Source organism: Trichoplusia ni, chromosome 9 (genome assembly GCF_003590095.1).
Source record: "Trichoplusia ni isolate ovarian cell line Hi5 chromosome 9, tn1, whole genome shotgun sequence".
In the NCBI taxonomy this organism is placed as follows: domain Eukaryota; kingdom Metazoa; phylum Arthropoda; class Insecta; order Lepidoptera; family Noctuidae; genus Trichoplusia; species Trichoplusia ni.
This window is the reverse complement of record NC_039486.1, coordinates 1,363,186-1,382,846: the sequence shown is the minus strand read 5'-3', so window position 1 is coordinate 1,382,846 and position 19,661 is coordinate 1,363,186. Positions and strand designations below refer to the sequence as shown.

At 33.8% G+C, this 19,661-nt stretch overlaps 1 protein-coding gene across 1 annotated transcript in view; it reads left to right on the top strand.

Annotated features, from left to right (window-relative positions):
- Positions 1-562: 562 nt before the first annotated feature.
- Positions 563-19,661, top strand: part of LOC113497386 (gamma-aminobutyric acid type B receptor subunit 2) — a 58,433-nt gene continuing 39,334 nt past the window's right edge. The window contains exon 1 of the mRNA XM_026876929.1: positions 563-1,635. Within this exon, the coding sequence (XP_026732730.1) occupies positions 945-1,635 (691 nt within the window). The 5' untranslated portion in view covers positions 563-944. The remainder of the gene's footprint in view (positions 1,636-19,661) is intronic.

The window sequence follows — 19,661 nt, the reverse complement described above, 5'->3', positions numbered from 1 at the left end:
TAGTAACATTTGTTGACACAATTACAAATGGACTGACACGGATCAGAACACAGGTACATGACATTCAAATATTGGTATTGTCGTATACTGGGGTTCTTAGCGAAAGCCATACGAGACGTGAATTTAATTAACTAACCCCAAACATGACTGTGTCAATGTTCGCAAATCAAATCAAAATTGTGAGGGATGCTCGCTTTACATCGATGTCAAATTAAACTTGAGGTTTAGTGGTAGACCTAGTTGTAGTGTTTAAATTATTTTTGTTATAAGGAGATATGAATATAATAATGTGCCCTGGATTTTCTGATAACCAGTCAAGTGCAAACCGGTCTCATAGTCTTGAGGGCTCCGGATGAATAAGTTAAGAAGAACAAGCTACGACTTATTTTGTTTTTCTTTTAAATTTGTAATATTGTTCATGCGATACAGCCTGGTAGCTGATAGACGGACTGAAAAACAGACAGAAAGAAAGACAGTAATTGGGTTCCATTTTCACACAATTATGAAATCGAACCCTAAAAAGATACTACCTACAATTTTACAACAGAAAATGATTCAATAAACCACTACGGCAGGCTTTGAAAATGTTCAACATAAATAATTAAAACAAGAAAACTGAACGAACCTTGTACATAACTTTTGGTTTAGCTTCCCTGGAGCGTTGTAACCTAACCAAACCGACCAAAACTCTTAGCCAAGGTATAATAAATCATGAAAAACCTAACCAAAAAAATCTCAGTGGGATATAACATAAATGAAATATTTTACCTAACAAACTTACTTCGATTTACGCACATACGAGTAATACAACTCGGAGAAAATACAATGTATAATGTGAAAGATTATGTATAAAGAAACTATTATGTACTGAAAACTTAAGTGAAAGTGTTGGATATTAATGGTGTTCTTTGTTACAGGATAGTCGGCGTTAACGCCGGCCTGGCATGACGCGAACAACTCGGCCCTCCTCGCCCCTACACCTCTACTTACCCCTCTACGATCCAACCTTGAACTTACTCGCAACACTCCTCTCCCTCTCCCTCCTCCTTCCAACCAACACACAAATGATTTCCCCAAACATAACACTCGCCAACAAAACAAAAGATATCTCAAATGAAATTATTCCTAATTATACAAATGTAGAAGAATTTACGATAACCCCAGAAACTAATGATGATAACGAGCTTATTAATAATGTAAGTAGCATAAATTACCAAACACTTATCGACAGGTTTCGAAGAAAAAATGATAGCACTACAGCGATCACAACACTAGCTAATAAAACAGTAGACATCGATGACGAATACCAAATATATCTTGAGCTAGAAGATGACAATCACACAGATGGGCTCGATAACAACTCAATGGAGAAACTCCGAGTAGACGATGCGACCAGAACAAAAATATTCAACGACTTTTCGAAAACAGTAAAAATTTACAAGAACTTATCGAAAATTCCCGTTGATAAAAATGTCAGGACAACCGATAGTGTCGATATGAAAACTATGGCAGATCGCAAAGATGTAAAGAGGGTTTCGAATGGATCATTAGGATTCCCCACACGAGTTCCCACATCCTATCATGTTCCTTCAATTACCGATGTTCAACATACGCCCCGGCCAGGATTTATCGAAGGTAAGTAAATTTGAACTCTATGACTATAAATTTTAGATTGCTTGTGGGATGTGTTGATTTATTTAGGGTCTTCGAAGGATTTGGTCGAGTATTACTACAAAATCAAAGGTCACGTTTGTATCAGCTTGGGAGAGTTTGAGATTCGGAGGAATTTCGTTCTTGATTAAGGGTTTAATGAGAATGTTTAATTGATGCTATTTATAGTTGGAGTGTTTGTACAATTTAAATGCTGGCGTTGCTCAATTTGCGAAATATCTGTGTTCCGATCAACACTTAGCTTAACTGTTGCTTCGAGTTTCTCAGGACTTACTTGTTGGAGCAAGTTTGTTACAGTTCGTAAACGCTTAGACGTCTGAACTATTAATCTGAGTTAGTATGTGTGATGAATACGGAGGTGCTCTTACATGCAAACGATGACCGATGCATAGGTAGTGACTAAGTCACTGTGAGAACTTACCAATGCACGACGGAACTTTCTCGTAATTCATTTGAAGTTCTATGTCTCCTATGACGGTATATGTAAATGTGTCGTAGCACGTAGCTTAGTTTCGTAATACGTAGCGCGTAGCGGAGTTCCTCTACGACAACGGTTACAGTGAAGATTTTGTGTAGAAATCGATATTTAAGATTTATTACTTTATACACCGTGATTTTTTAGTCGTCTTACAAAAGCAGCCCAGTTCATGTATCCAATGACTAGAACACGTTCATGATAAAAAAAATAGGTATTTATGTGATTTGAATAAATTTAAAATGCAATTTTTATTCAATATTATGATGCAATTCGTAGTTTTTTAGAAACACAGCTCTGTTGCGAGCGCGGTCCGAGCCTTGTAACAATGGTGAGGGGCGCGGGCGGCGGCGTTTTTATCATTTTTAAGAGTATTTTCAGATTTCTCTTGTTTAATTTTCTTCGTTATTATTGTCTTAGTTGATGATAAAAAAATTATAATCGCGGCTAGGGGTATTTTACGTCGAATACATGAACTGGGCTCCTTTTGTAAGACGACTAAAAAATCACCGTGTATATATTATATTCCATAACGTTACTTGGTATAAGTGATATTAAAAAAAAAACACGTCAATTGAAAACAACATATTTCGTATATATAACAACATAAAGTGAGAAAAAACCTAAAAAAAGTTCTAGATTTGAACAAGAATTCTAAATCGTCCATAAAATATTGCTCTTTTATCTAAAAGTGGCATCTTTACAAAGCGTTGTTCACGAACTCGCCGTCAAATTGACGTTTTTTGTTGTTTTGTTCGAAAACAAAAAGCACCTGTGTTTAGAATTATTTGTGTTCGTTCTGTTTCGGTATTTGACATTCATATGATGTCTGTTATTCAATATAACAATTGACTCGTGAAGCGTTTGATAAAAGCGATGAACCTTTTTCGCTGGTTTGTTTATTGAAACTAGGAGCAAATTGTTAACAGTGTTGGTTTATTTGTATTTTAATTTAATGTTTGTTTGCTATTCTTATATTTTATCTTTTTCCCCGCTATTGGGTTAATGTGGTGTTTGGTGAAACTTTCTAAGCACGAAATAAAAACGATTCATCTTTGTTCAATTTATTCGATTTAGCTAAATCTGAAATGGTAAAAATAATTGAAGATGCAACTTTGTGGGTACCAGTCCGTTGATAGAACCGCATGTAATATTAAATGCAAGGATAGCCGAGTGATAAAGGTACCAAGGACTGAACTAGAATTTGTGTGATTTCCGATATACACGGTGATTTTTTAGTCGTCTTACAAAAGCAGCCCAGTTCATGTATCCAATAACTAGAACACGTTCATGATAAAAAATAGGTATTTATGAGATTTGAATAAATTTAAATGCATTTTTTTTTTCAACATTATGATGCAATTCCTAGTTTTTTAGAAACACAGCTCTGTTGCGAGCGCGGTCTAAACCTTGTAACAATAGTTCAGGGGCGCGGGCGGCGGCGTTTTTATCATTTTTAAGAGTATATTTCAGATTTCTCTTGTTAATTTTTCTTCGGACTTATTATCTTAGTTGATTTAAAAAAAAATCGCGCCTAGGGGTATTTTACATCGGATACATGAACTGAAGCTGCCCAGTTCATGTATTTGTAAAAAATCACCGTGTATTTCCTGTTACAAAAATATATTTAATTATTATTCTACCTAAATTTGACCTTACAATAGACCAAAATATTAACATCTAATTACTTAAGGTTCGCCGGATTATCATCGCCGCACTAAAAGTTTTATTGCGCTTTTGTCATAAAGCCATTACTAACACCTACGTAACTGCTACACATTTTACGATGTATTTCAATATACAGTAGTAAGAATTGTCAGAATTATAATAACCTAACCACTTCCATATAGCTAGGCAGGTATAATGTGTCATAGGTCTTTTAGAGACATTGACTGCGCTAGGTGGACGTCGTGGGTTCGATTCCGACAAAATGAATAGAGATATTTTTTCTGTATCTACCTATATGTATGTGTTAACTAGTTATCATAGTAACTTGATAAGTAACTAAAACTTGTGTTTTTCTTGGATCGAAAACAAACAACGATCTCCGGTTTAGCATTCAGAGCCAGTCCAGAACCAGTCAGAGATAAGTCAAAATTTAAATCAAAATAGGCGTGTGCGAAAGTTTAGATTTAGATTTATTTTCATAAAAAAATTGAATGTCAGAAAAGGAAAAAAATGTGGTACTAATTTTATTACACTGCCCTTAATTAAATAAATTTTACACCAATAAAAATACCATTTAAAGTACTATTTTAAACATAAGTATTTCCAAAGTAACAATGCATATTCTATAAAGAAAGAAAAATCCTAGGCTTGGCGCTCTCACAATAAGCCCAGAAGATTAAATTTTCCGTAGCCTATGAACGGAACATTCTTCTCATACATATCTATGGTACGAATCGAATCAGTTTCCATTCCAACCGCGTAGTCCACATAAAAGAGAAATAAAAAAAAATATCTCATTTTATATCTCATACAGAAAGGGAACATTGATCACCGCACTGCTTTATTGCGTATTGGTGTATTCAGAATATTCAATCCAGATTTCATCTTGAATATTTTCTTACTAGCTGTTGCCCGCGACTTCGTCCGCGCGGTTAGAAGATATAAGTTATAATTTATATCTACCTTCTATCTATCTTGTAGGATTCAGTCAGCGTTTGCAATGTAAGCGCAAAAAATGTGTTTTTTTACGACCTCACATTAGAAACCTCAAAATTTGTAGCCTTTGTGTTATTCTGATGTATAAGCTATATTGTGGTAAGTAACAAACATCCATACATCCATACTTACAAACTTTCGCCTTTATAATAGTAGTAGGATTCTACAGTGTTGATCATTCAACTGGACATAGGTATGAGAACAGTGAACAAAGTAATTCAAGAGTTTAAATCCTTATCATGATAAGAGCGAAAATTTCTATGTTGGTTCCTTTCACGCAAAAACCACTGAATCGATTTAGATGAAACTCGGTCCAAAGATATTTTATAGCCTGAATTGACCATATAGGATAGTTTTTATCTCGATTTTATATTAGCGTGGGATTATTTTCAATTTGTATCGCAGCTAGCTAGCGGCTATAACTACATTCCATTAATTTCTAAATAATTTTAAATATCCCAGCAATAAAACATATATAATATGTATAATACGTATAATTTAAATAATTAGTTATAGGTATATTGCATGCTAAACAATGTTTATAAATTAATTACTTACATGTAATTTTAGCCGCTCTCCTCTCTCCTACTTTGCCGTGCCTAACAGGGTCCACGATTGTTACTCTTAAGTTTATTTTGTCAAGACCTAATGTATACATTGTGGAGTGCAAATAAAATATTGAGTATTGAGCATTGAGTATTGAAAACACATAATTCATTTACCCCAACGGGAATACTAAATCTTACATGTCTATCAATCAACTCAGCCTATGTACAATTAAATCTAATTTCTTAATTTCTTTCTGTTAAGATAATATATCTTTCCTTTTTTTATAAAGAACTCGCAAAGCGTTTGGTCGACTCTACACGTGATCAGAAGGCTGGTCTATATTTTGCCCAAAGAATTAGCATTGCCATACAACGTGGCAATGCAGCCAGCCTTCTGGGCACGTTTCCCGACTTTGGCAGGGATGAGGATATCTTTTTTGACGCTTTGTAAATAATGCATATTTTTCTTTTTATATTGATATAGCTTTCAAAATGTAAATATTAGTTTAGTTTAGTTCCTAGATACTACTAATTTTAGATGATTAAGAAGGTTAAACATAAAATGAGATTATTTCTTGTATATTAATTTCTTTCTCAACACACCAAAATCCCTTTTACCATACGAAATAACTTTTTATAAAGTTACGCATAATATATTAAATTTATTTTCTGCCTTGTCGTTGGCAACCAAAAAAAGGCAACCCATTTGGTCCCTTAAGGGTCGTAAAAAGCGATTAAGGGTAAATCAGGTGCACTCGTAAAATAATGCGGAGAAAACTGACTTCCCGATTTTGGGCGAAACCGTTTCGGCTAAACTAATATCTCAAAAATCACGATTGAGATAAATTGGTTGCCAGCGTCCAGGGGTAAAGTAAATTTGCGAGATTAGGTAGTAATTTTATTTATGCACACTTTATTTTCGAAGGTAATCTAATGATTTATTAAGGCGAAGAGAAAACAACAAGGTCTTTGTTGAAATCGCATAAAATGTAACGTAATAAAAGTGAACAAAAAAATGAGAGCTCTTAAAAAAGTTTTAAACAGTCAACGATATTTTGTATATTAAGTTGTCACTTATATAATAATCATATAAATTTTTTAGGGTTCTGTACTGAAAGAGTAAAAATAAAACTCTTGTCCGACACCTGTATTTATACCACGGACTATGATAGCTATAGGTACAGTATATATTTTTAAAGATTATTTTACAATTATAAATAAAGATACATAGATGACCAAATATATACATATATATATCCTGGGACAACTCACACACGGTTATCTGATCCCAAGCTAAGCAGAGCTTGTGTTATGGTAACCAGACAACTGATAAACTTACTTATATATTTCTAAATACATACATATTATAGATAAATTACACCCAGACACTAGAACAAATGATCATGCTCATCACACAAACCTTTGTCCTGGGCGGGAATCGAACCCACGACCTCCGGTATACCAGTCAGGGTCGCTAACCACTAGACCAACAGGCCCGTCAAATGCCATTGGTAACCCTTAGTCAAGAGTCCGACTCGCACTTGACCGGTTTCTTGCACAGCACGTAGTCTCTAAAAGACTCCGATGTTATGCATGCAAACCACACAACACAAGAAATAATCTCGATTTTCCAACAGATCGTTGTCATTTAAACGTGTTACAATAGAACGTGCTTGTAAGTGTGTTCACCAGCTTATATTCTACCCTTACGACTACATAGCCGATAGCAAATACGGCATTACAACATCTGTTCATATGTGTACTGCAAGCAAACAATCGGACACACGTAAGTTAAAACACAAATAAGAGAGAAATGTTCAACTGTTTCCATTCACAAATACACAATCTAGTTCAGACTTACCACCACTGAAACTTTAAGTATCGAATGCTAAGCTGTTGAAGCAAGATGGCGCGATATAAGACGTAAAGCGCTGTCTCACTTCTAAAACTACAAATGTTACTATATGCTGTCGTAGGCCCTCAGTGTTACCAGAAAATTATTCCTCCGTAGTTTTGTACCAACTTCCCAGTTTTAATGAGGTTGTAACTTTCAGGTATTATTTCATTGTTATTTCAACTTGCCATGAAGTTTAAAACAAACAATTATTTTAGATGTGCGGGGTGTTTGGATTTTCGCGCTTGCCACCCTGTGTTATTAAATAATATGCAGGCGATGTGTGTTTCGAGTTTTGTTAATGATATTTGTACGTTGATAATATCACAGATGGGTGTACTCCAGTGAGCTCTTCATTAAGAGGTTGGTAATCAGAATGATTAAGATGGACGAGTGAGATAATTCAACGAGATGCTTTGTAGCTTTCTCGCTCTATTTAACTTTCCTTATTATATTATATTATAAAAAGAAATAAGTAATAGGTAATTTATGATAGAATATTTCATTCATCTCTGGCTTGTATGTATAAATTTATGAAATTATGACATGAAAATTATACCTAATTTAAACTAAATAACAAGCACTTTGAGCATCTCTATTTTTTGTATTTGGCGGCAGCAAACTCACATTATAGTGAAAATTTTAACAGTCTAGTCATCAAGGTTGATGAAATACAGCGGAGCTTAATATCATTTCGTTTTAACACTCTAGGTACGGAATCCTAAAAACAGATTACTCTTTCCTGATACGATCAAAACGAATGACAATCAAATGGAACGAACACTGAGAGCTGGCAAAAAGAATCTTAAAAGCCTTTTATTCTGATCTATCTTCATCATAGTGGCAAAGACAAAAACATCAGGATGGATGGACGACATCAAATATTATAGAAGTACTCTTGAAATCATTGAGCTGTCGACGTCAGATTTTCGAGGCTCGGACATTCTGGTGCTCATGTCTTTAGTGTTTTGAGAAAATTGTCGTAAAACTAATGTATGTAATTAATACTTTAATAGTTGAAGGTAATATTACTCACACATACTTCTTATCGAACGAAACTTAACTAGCTTAAAACAGTCGAAGCACCGAGTCGAAGTTTGTAGGTTCCAATCCGATCCCGCTCCAGTCATTTTGAATTTAATGTGAGCAATAAAAAATAATTATCTCTGACTAAAGTCGGTGCAAGAAAACTTAATGAGGGAATCCTTCATCTGATATTTCATAAAGGGTGTGTTTTGAAATTTGAAGTTAAAATAAAACTCTGATACCGTCCAGGTTGTTTATCCTGAATAAAAATAATCTAGCAAACTATGAACTCCCTTTACAAATACGTATACAACTTCTAAACCTTTCATCAGATCACAAATAAAGTCGTCCACGGGTCACGACCCCACGAGTTTCCCAAATTCAGGAGTTTAATGATTTTCGTTGGTTTTGACAACAAAAGATACCAAATTGAGTGAGCGATCGACGTCCTTAATCTTAAAAACTTTAATTTACTGCTTTTATATTCTTTTGAAAGTAAATGTGGTACGGTAATCTTGTGGAATTGCTTTAGGGACCTTAAGCCTACTTGAGGGTCAACGTGTTGAGTAGTTGAGACTTTTTGGCGTTAATATTATTTTGTATTTCTTTATTATCATTAACATCCTTTGTAAGCGCAATACTGGTACCTACTTATTTATATTAGTCTTACCTTCTCTTGCATCAAATAATATTTAATATGGCAATAAAATTTTCCTTGATGCAATTTTTTTAAATGCTGAGTTTGCCAGTCGTTTAATGGCGGGCAATTACTAAGTTATTTAAGAAAAAAATATAAAAAAAAAACAATACTTAAATATATCTTTTTACCTGGAGTTTTAAAAACTGGTTTTGATTCCAATAATAAACACTCAACTATTTTCACCATACCGCATATTCATATACTTAAAACATTCAAAGAAAGCATAAGAAAATATTTTCTTCAGAGACATTTAATATTAAACCTCGTCAGTGGATTCTTAGTAGCATTACATGACGGCTCTAAGATCGCGGTTACCATTGTGTAAACGGAGTGACAGCCACTATTTATTATTAATACTCAAATAGCTTGATGGAGAATGTTCCGGAGGTTTGTGTACGCGTGCCTCTTAGAATTACGTAATTTAAATGCCTGAATGTTTTGTTATGCCATTTGTTTTAAGCTTAAGTGTCGTCATGTACTGTTAGTCATTTCGAGACTTTTCGGCGGTGAACAGACGGCTTCAGTTTTTAGTTCACACAAGCATCATACAAACTGTCTGTTTTTGTCTGATATTTTTACAATAGGGGCATAAAAACTAAAAACATATATTTTTGTAGACATCTACAGAAAGCAACTATTTTAATGTTTAGGAAAGGTAACATATACACAGACTTGACGTCACACATGAGTGAGACAAAATACGAATCGCAGGGTCGATTCCCGCGTTGGACAAACGTTTTTTGAGATCCACGAATACTTGACCTGACTCTGTCTAAATGAGGCTTGAACATTATAATACTCCTTAGAAAATCCCTTAGTGCGGGAGTCGCTTTTTGAAAAATGAAACAGAAATAGTTTGAAAACTCCAATACCTACATTCTTATCGATACTTCTCGTATAACCCTATAACCTCTTAGCCTATTTACTCCCAATACATAAAGAAACAATATTAAGTGGTCGTATAGCCGCCTTTGTGAGCCGGTCTATAAAGGCTAGAAGCCCTGCCATTCAGTGCTGTGATTGGAAACCATTGTTAGACCATACGGCTCTGTAAACGGAACTGGTTGTTTAGACTCTAGGTATTGGAGGGTTGAGATTTAAGAAAGTTAGGTAGAAAGAAAGGAGGTTAGGTGGACGAGAAAGTGGGATGGGAAAAAAATATAAGAAAAACATTAGTGAAAATTTTAATCGACATATCTATGGACTTTGATTATTAGTTACTGTTGTTAAAAGCTAAGTAGAACATAATTAGCAAAAAAGATTTTATTTCGTATAAGTATGTTTTCCACCTCAGCCGCTGAGAGAATACAACTAGCAACAGCTGACAGATTTAAAAAAAAACGTTTACTGTGGCTTAGTTTTCACAGTTAGCCTGGTATCGGGTATTTTAAGAAATCCAAAAAAAAACCTTTTCACAATAACATGCAATAGTAAGAAACAAATTTTTAATCTCTACACTTCCCCATAAATTAAATCCTATGAAACAAAAAAAGGTATCGACCATTTCAAGCCGTGTAAGCACCCCTTTACCTAACTATAGAAACTATTGCAGTTCACAAGAAAACGTTATTTCTGGTAATAAGATCAAATAACTCTCAAGTTCACAGATAAGAAGGCGGCAGTGAGCTGCCGCTGGAGCCGCCTAACTAAATAACGAAGTTATCAACACGTCGCATCTGTATCTTAACGTAGCCTAACCGAAACAGGAGCGCTAAGACGGTGTTTTTGCAGTATCGTTATTCAGTTGGTCATATTGTTTTTGCGTAATGAATTTTTTGGTTTTGGTAACTTGTAGGTTTGAGAAAAACAGTCGTAAGAGTGGAGGAGTCGTAACACGAAGGAAAAAATGTTGATCCATAATTTATTTAACCGATTTTGTATTTATTATGGGTATAGCGCCAACAATATTAGCATCCATGATATTTTTGCTTTCTAACTGTCATGGTTCATGAGAGTTATGTGACGGATAGAAGAACGGAAGAAGAAAGGGCTAGACGGACACCCAGCGAAACCTTGTAATGAGGTTGCGTTTTTACTCTTACGGACCCTAAAAATTCACTTTAATTAAGAAATACTTTCAAGCAACGTCTCATGCTGTTTACATTTTTCAAATTAATTACTTTAGCTTTTGTTAGCAAAGCCGTGAAAAATTGTACGCTGGTATTTTTATATACTTCAGAGCAACCACTGATTTCACTCAAACTGAGCGGACCGTTGCACCATACATTTCTATTAATTGTTTTGACAGTCAACTCCATATTTTGTGTGTCCTACAATAAAACGTCCCACAAAAATGCATGTCAGTCTGCCTCCAACGCATTTTGACATATCTCAAATGTCAAAAGGTGTTACTGCAACCGAAATAAATATGACATAGAAGCAAAAGTTATATAATATATAGCCTAGTGGTATGAACGTTAGACTGCCAAGTCAAAAGTCAGGTTCAAACCCCGTTTTTCACCAATTTATTTTTAAAATAGTAATACACGATTTATATTTATTTTAATGGTAAAGGAAAAAATCGTGAGGAAACAAGAAAAGATTGAAAACTCTGACACGAACACAACACAACCATACGAAAATAGGAAAATAATGAGAAAAGTTATTACTGCGATTCACAATGATCGCCACAAAGAACTGTAGTTACTATTTCCATAATTCCCATTAAAAAAATCAATAGAATTAATGTCTAGTTAAAGATTCTTCTCTATCTTTAAATGCCAACCCATCCGATGCGCCAATTGGATCATGAAAAGTTTAATGGAATATCCGTTACTAGAACTTTTATTTTTATTATAGTTGTAATAAAATGAGCTGAAGGAAATGACAAACGTCTTAAAGACATAAAATCAGGGCAGCATTGGAGCTACGCTTGTTAAACGAACCATTATTCTAAGCTATTTTCGATAAATGATTGTATCGTAACGAAGGTTATGTTTAACCAGCGTCTGCTTGCTATTTTATCTCCAATTATTTATATCTAATTAACATTTTGAAATAGCAGCTTGTTTTCAAAATCCTTTACACAAAAATAGACAGTATAAATATAGTTTTCCATAGCTTATAAAGGAATCGATTTCATTTAACATTATACCAATAGTTATACGCAATACAATAATTTGCTATAGTTTAGTACCTAACTTGGACAGTCCATGTTTTTTTTTTATTTTATAGACCAGCGGTAGATGGCATCTGGTAGATACTCATAGATTAAAGTTATCAACAAGACCTCTGCATGTTTGGACCTGTGTCCCCGTTTAAGCCTTACAAGGACCGGGGACCATGAGGTTGCCCCGTGACAGAAATAAGATACCAGTTAATATTTTAGTTGTATATTGAATAAGAATATTTTAGAACACCTGTATTTTAGTTGGAGTACCCCAAAAACGATGAAAAAGTTTAATAACTCAAAAACTGTATATTTTTTACCTCTAAACGCCCAAACAGCAGGATCGATTTCGATGTTATTTAGTATAGAACTTACTAACACCTTTTATAAGATTAGATTATCATATAGGCTAAGCGACTATGAGCGTATATGCGAATTTGTTAAATGTTCATGCTTCTACACTTACAACTAACATCTACATCACGATATGAACAATAGCGATTTTTCTGTACAGACCTTGCTCAAAACACGTCGTTCGATCGTTTTAGTGGTTTTTCTGTTCAAACTTTCCACGAAACAAATCGTTTTCCTTTGATACAATACAACATAAATACCAAGATATCGGGGCAATCCTTTTCTATTCCCTATTGCATCGTATCTTCATCTACAGCACTCCCGGATATAATTAGAAATGTTTTATTACTGGTCTTTATTTAGAAATACACCTTCTAAGAAACTACCATCTCCATATATACAATAAATTTTGAAATTGGGTTTTTGACATAAAAACTGTTAAGTCCGTCAAACAGATTTCCAAAAAAATAATATTTTTATGTCATTTAGGTTACTCGCGCCTGAATGCCAGAGAATTAATATTTTTTTTGCGTTTTGTGCCTGAAACCTTGCCAAAAAAATATTAAAATCAAATAATTACAATTTAAATAATTAATGCAATGAGACAATACCAGCATTTTAATAACACTACACCTACATCTGATGCTTTGTTAAATTAATATTGCAAAATGGATTGGTAATTAAATTACGCACTGTAATGGGTTTTAATTTGCATGATTCAGATCGGTGTGTGGAGACCACTAATTTAATTATTAAATTATACGCGAGATTAAATACTAATAGAAATAGGAAATTATTACTATAACTTCCATAATTATTTATTGTGACACCTCAATAGTGTCGATATTTTCCACGTTTTTATAAACTCACTTTCTTGTTTGTATGTTTGTTTGTCATTCCGGTTAAATTTTTGCAACTTAATTTTGAGTCACTTCCCGATAAGCTAGCAGGCTGATATTTTCAGTGTATCTTCAAACCCGATGACAATGAAATTTATAACTATAAAAACTGACAAAATGTGACATTTAAAAACGTATGTATTTAGATTTTTTTAATCTATTATTTCTTATTTCTAAATTTAACACTGTAATCAATCTACTTTTTAGGGCTAACATGCGCTTTGCGTCCTGAAAGTAGTAAATAACTTATAATAATTGATTACTGACTGTTTAATATATTTTTATAGCCTTTAGACTTTTGATAATACACCATAAAGTGCAAGTCAGATAGGTACATTTTCACCCTTGAATACAGAACCCTTACAAGTTTCCGAGATAAATCTGCAAAGTTATAAAACCTCCTTTCATACGCAGTTCTATTTGTTGGCAGTTGAAGAGTCTCCAGACCTTCTTCCCAGGATATTAGATTTGGACGACTACCGGCTGCGAGTTCCAAATGCCATGTTAGAAAGGAAATAGAAGTGTTTGAATAAAATAACCTACTTTTATGTGTGTCCGATGATTATGCATTTTCGTATGGAGAATTATTTAGCAGTTTAAAAAATAAAAGTTAAGAACATTTGTTGAGATTTATTTTTAAACGAAATATTTGATTGTCTCATAGCATTTATTATCATATAATATGAACTAATAAAATTAGTCAAATGCGAGTCGTACCTGCGAGTCTGAGAGTTTCGTAGAAATCACGAGTCACGAGTTTCTTGGCGGTTGTTTTCCATAGGAAAGACATTTTCGAACCGCGTTCCTAGAGTAGTTTCGTTTTAAAACTGCCTGAAAAAATATCTTGCAATAATCACTTTTGATTATGATCCAATGATGTAAACAATGCAAAATTAAACAAAACTCATTCATTTATTTAATTTTTTGTCATCAAATTTTAATTTTCTTTAAAATACAATATTTTTATTAACTTTACAATTTGGAATTAATGTTTTTACCCATTAAAATTCTAATAATCGCCACGTACGACCAACAAATAGACCAACTTAACTTTGCAATGGTTGACTGCAGTCCGCTTGGGGTTGAATTACTTCTGATATATTGCATTCCTACGTGAAGGTAAAACTTGGGCATGGAGAGTTGGCTTTTAAAACGATTTGCAGGTAGCTAATTTGTTAAAACTGTATGGAACAAAGGAATAGAGCTTTGGAGAAACATTTTCCAATGGATTTTAAAAATTCAGATACATTTACTTATTAGTAATTAGCTGCTACACAATAAAATAGAACCTTAATACGAAAGCATAAGGTTGTAATTAATGGTGTTAAATTATGATATTCAGTTAAAATTAGATTAATGTTGGTTGTCTATTTGTTGATTGTACGTTTGATTTGCACAAATTATGAATGTAAAAATTAATACCTGAAGTAATTCAGTAAAAAAAAAACCTTGTGTTGCAGGGTATTTCACAAACATTCAAGTCACATGCACAAAGACACCTAGACTCAGGGCAAGTTTTCGTGGATTACACGAGTTCTTATCCTAAATTTTTAAACGGTTCATCCGATTTTTACCAGACATCTCGAATCACACTCTCACATAATTCACCTAACATACAAAACAACATAATCGAAATCGATCAATGCGTTCGATAGCTATGATGCTACAGACAGACACGTCAACATCCATCAAACTTTTATCCATCCTTCTTTTTACGTGGGGGGTTAAAAAATAGGCTTTTTATCACACATTAACACAAATCCCTCTGAACATAGGAGCCTTGTACTCGATATAACAAAACATTCCCGTATTATTCTTTTTCACTATTCTCTGTCTAAGGTGGATTGAGACTGGTCACAAAATACTGTTTAAATAAAATTCGACGACCTCCGTGGTCGAGTGGCATACGCACCGGTTTCAAGGTGTCGCTAGCTCTGAGGTCCCGGGTTCGATCCCCGGTCGGGTCAATGTAAAAATTCACATTTCTACATTGTCTCGGGTCTGGGTGTTTGTGGTACCTTCGTTGTATCTGAATTCCACAACACAAGTGCTTCAGTAACAGGGTTCAGAACAATGTATGTGATGTTGTCCGCATTTATTTATTATATTTTAAATTATATTAACTAAATTTCAGGTTATGGAATTTTGATTGACTTCGTTGTATGACTATTTACTTTATAGTCATTACTTTAACATTTATAAAGTTTAAAAACCCTGTTTAAATACATAATTTTAATGACGTCTCATGAATTTTTCGTAAGTGATGCGACAAATAATATTTGATTACTAGCTGTTGCCCGCGACTTCGTCCGCGTGGTTAGAAGATATAAGTTATGATTTATATCTACCCTGTTTTTTCCACATTTTCCATTGTATCTTCGCTCCTATTAGTCGCAGCGTGATGGTTAATCTATTGAACACAAAAATATTTTTTTCAATTTGAACCAGTAGTTCCTGAGATTAGCACGTTCAAACAAACAAACAAACTCTTCAGCTTTATATATTAGTATAGAGTATAGATATAGATTATTAAGTGACAGTCTTTATACGTCCCACTAGTGAGCATACTATCTCGAGTAGGGAAGGTTTGAGCATTATTCGCCACTTTCGATCACTTCCTGTTGGCGATTTCAGATTTCAATATTTGTAATCCTTTTCCCTCGCGATATTTCCCTTCACCGTTTAATAGTAATATCGCTATCAAGTAATTTAAAATATATTCCTCAAATACTGTAAAGTACTTGGCCACTCACATAATTTAAAAACATTTTACACAATAAAGATACATGCACTCCAACACTCTTAAGGTAATCTAGCCTCCATAACAAAAAGCAGACTTACGTCGTACAAAAAAATATTTTTGATTTATTCAATTTATTTACTTATCCAAAAAACTAAAAAATAAAAAATCCCCGAACAGTGTAACAGTTCGTTGGCGGAATCAGCGGTCTTAAAACTAAATATTATTAACAAACTTAATAAAAACTTTCAGAACGTACTAGTAGAGTAACACCTTTATCCTGGGCGTATATTTCACGCGTTCGCGCTTGACGTCACCGGCCATTAGCGCGATAGACTGCGTCGGCTGAGGGATCGCTACACCGCTTCTGTTTTACGAACTAATATGTTTTAATACTGTAGAGGTGGAACTAGGACTCTATAATCCATTTAGCTAGATATTTATATAAAGGAAAACAATCTTAGTGTGTTTTTGTGTGTTAAAACTCAGTTTAAGAATAAGACTCGATTAGGAACCATTGTTATAACAACAAATTTCAATACAACAGGGAATTGCGACATTAGTTTATTTGTTTAATAAGTGTTTGTTTGAGTCAGTGATAAGTTTAAGAAATAAAAATTATTTTTGTTATATGCATACTGATGACTTGGGCGCTTCTATATTATTATCAGATTATTTATAAATAAGGTAGAATATAGAGAAAATTAAAGATTCACTGTGATTCCGGTACAGTGGCTTGGTTTTAGCCTTGTAGGTTATGAATACCATTAACTATCTAATAAAGCGCCTTAAATACTTTTGTAAAAATAAACATACATCAACATTTACAAATGTTTTCACATTATTTACTTTTTGATATGGCTAGATTAGGTAAAACACAAATGTGAAATATACTTCAAAAAAAACCTTCTACCTTCATATTTTAATTAATTTTAATTAAAATATGAAGGTAGAACGAGCAACATCTTCTGTCAAGACGAACACCATCTCAGTCTGCCCGTGACCATGATACCTGCAAAGGTTTCGAAACGTCGGGAACTAAAATCTAAAATTAAACCGCGATAAAATCCGTAAAAGTAGTTTCATTTTGATTTTGATTTTGACTGGATTTTTTTTTTTTAAGATTTTTTTGCTTTCCGTTTCGTACGTGGTAGCGATTTGAAGAAATTACTTTAGGATTTTAATAGTGTAGCGTTTTATAATAAAACATTGATTTAACACTTTAGGAAACCTCGATCAAAGCTTGTCATGACCCTTCCGGAAACTACTTTTATGGATCTGAAATTTGGGTTAACAAGATTGGTGAAAGTTGAGAGTTTTTTTGTAGTTTGAGGAAAGCGACTCTTCACAATATTTTCCGGTGGTAAACCCAGACTTTTGGTTCATGTTTAATGTTTTTCTATTGTAGTTGTTATCACTTAAACTATTGATGGATTTGATTTAGTTTATCGAAACGAAACACGAGAAAACTGGAAATCACCTTAAGTTAACAAAATACTTAAATAAGAAATAGCCATAAAATAAAACAAAACTTCAGCAAACATTTTAATATTATTTCTTTACATTACGACTACTTTTGCACCTGGCTTCACTTGCGTAATAAGCACTTGGCTGTTACCTGAATATAACCTGGATATGTGCTGTAATCTAGCTAGTTGGATTCGGGGGTGTTTGAGAAATATACGGGCCGGGATTACGATCGGTGAAGTTTGTGAGAACGAGCAACAAAAATATTTTTTAATGTGATAAATGTGAATATGATTCCTTACCATGATATGGCTTTACAGGTATTTTTATCATGCCTTCGGTTTTGGAGGTTCAATAACCACTCATATGCATGTTGTAGCATTTCCTTACTCAGGCTTTAATGTTCCTTTTTCTTAATAATCTATACTAATATATAAAGCTGAAGAGTTTGTTTGTTTATTTGAACGCGCTAATCTAAGGAACTACTAGTCCAAATTAAAAAAAAAATGTATTGAATAGACCATTCATCGAGGAAGGCTTTAGGCTTTAAACCATCACGCTGCGACTAATAAGAGCTAAGATCCAATGGAAAATGTGAAAAAAACCGGGCAGGTATACCTAAATCATAACTTATATCTTCTACCCACGGGGATGAAGTCGCGGGCAACAGCTAGTGTTAGAGTCAGAGAGTTAGAGATATGTCTGACAAACGGTAAAGGAAAACAACGAGGTTTTTTAACATTTTCATGTGAAGTAATTACTAGTAGACGTGACAACATGCAATCTTTAACCAAATCGGTTTTGCCCGATCAGATAGACCTTTTTTTGACACGTACACAAAACACTCCCGTATAATCCGTCTCGCTACACATCATGCTAATAAGTTAATCTGAGCATTTAACGTAAATAACGCGAAATTATACGATACCTCGGCTCTGTAATAGAAATTTAATACAATTACCTTTGTGATACATTATTTGAGAATAGGTGTTTAAATATTCATGAGGCATTTTGTTTGTGGCCTATAAATATAGGTGTGAAATAAAAGTTCCGTGTGACATTTTACGTAAATGGTTTATTTTCTTGGATTTCAGGTACGCATGTGCGACAATTGGATATATAAATAAAAAAAAATCGCGGATGGATTTGCAAAGAAAATATGGGCTACAATTTTTTTATTTATCGAGTATCAAATAATAATCATGGTACAGTGAGTCGAAATCTCAATCTCGAAATTTAGATTTAATAAAATTAAAACCTAATCACTACATTCCGGCAAAATGTACCTATATATCATCACACTCTTTTAACGTAGGGAGTGTGGCACGTAGTATTTATAGCTAATTTATGTTGAATATAAGTTTGCTCATATTATACGCTACTTATTTTGACACCATAATATATTATCTTGATAAAATGACATATACATATATTCGTCTCCTCCTTCCCAAAAAACTGGTTAAAGGCTATAAACATAAACTCCTTTTTAGACCTTCATGTTAAAAAGACGCAGGGTCCCCAAAATAAATTACAGCAACAACATCAACAATTACTATTAGACCGAATTTAAATATTATCTATACTAATCTATACTTCTATATCTATATCTATACTTATATATCTACTTATACCAATATATAAAGCTGAAGAGTTTGTTTGTTTGTTTGAACGCGCTAATCTCAGGGACTACTGGTCCAAATTGAAAAAATATTTTTGTGTTGAATAGACCATTCATCGAGGAAGGCTTTAGGATATAAACCATCACGCAGCGACTAATAAGAGCAAAGATACAAAGGAAAATGTGAAAAAAAAGGGCAGGTAGAAATCATAACTTATATCTTCTACCCACGGGGACGAAGTCGCGGGCAACAGCTAGTTTTAGTCATAAAATTAAAATTTCTATGCTTTATACTATGAAAATTCACATCCAAAGTACCAGGGCATCATAAAACAAGGTAGTATCGAGAAGCGAAAGCCAAAGCGAGATCTGTGCAGTTCTCGTCGTATGGAATATGGTTTCGTTGATTGTCTATTGTTTATTCGGTCTTACTGTCCGTATGTGCAGTCGCACGGATCGCACGGATGGCCGCGCAGGACATTGTGCTCGTTGATAA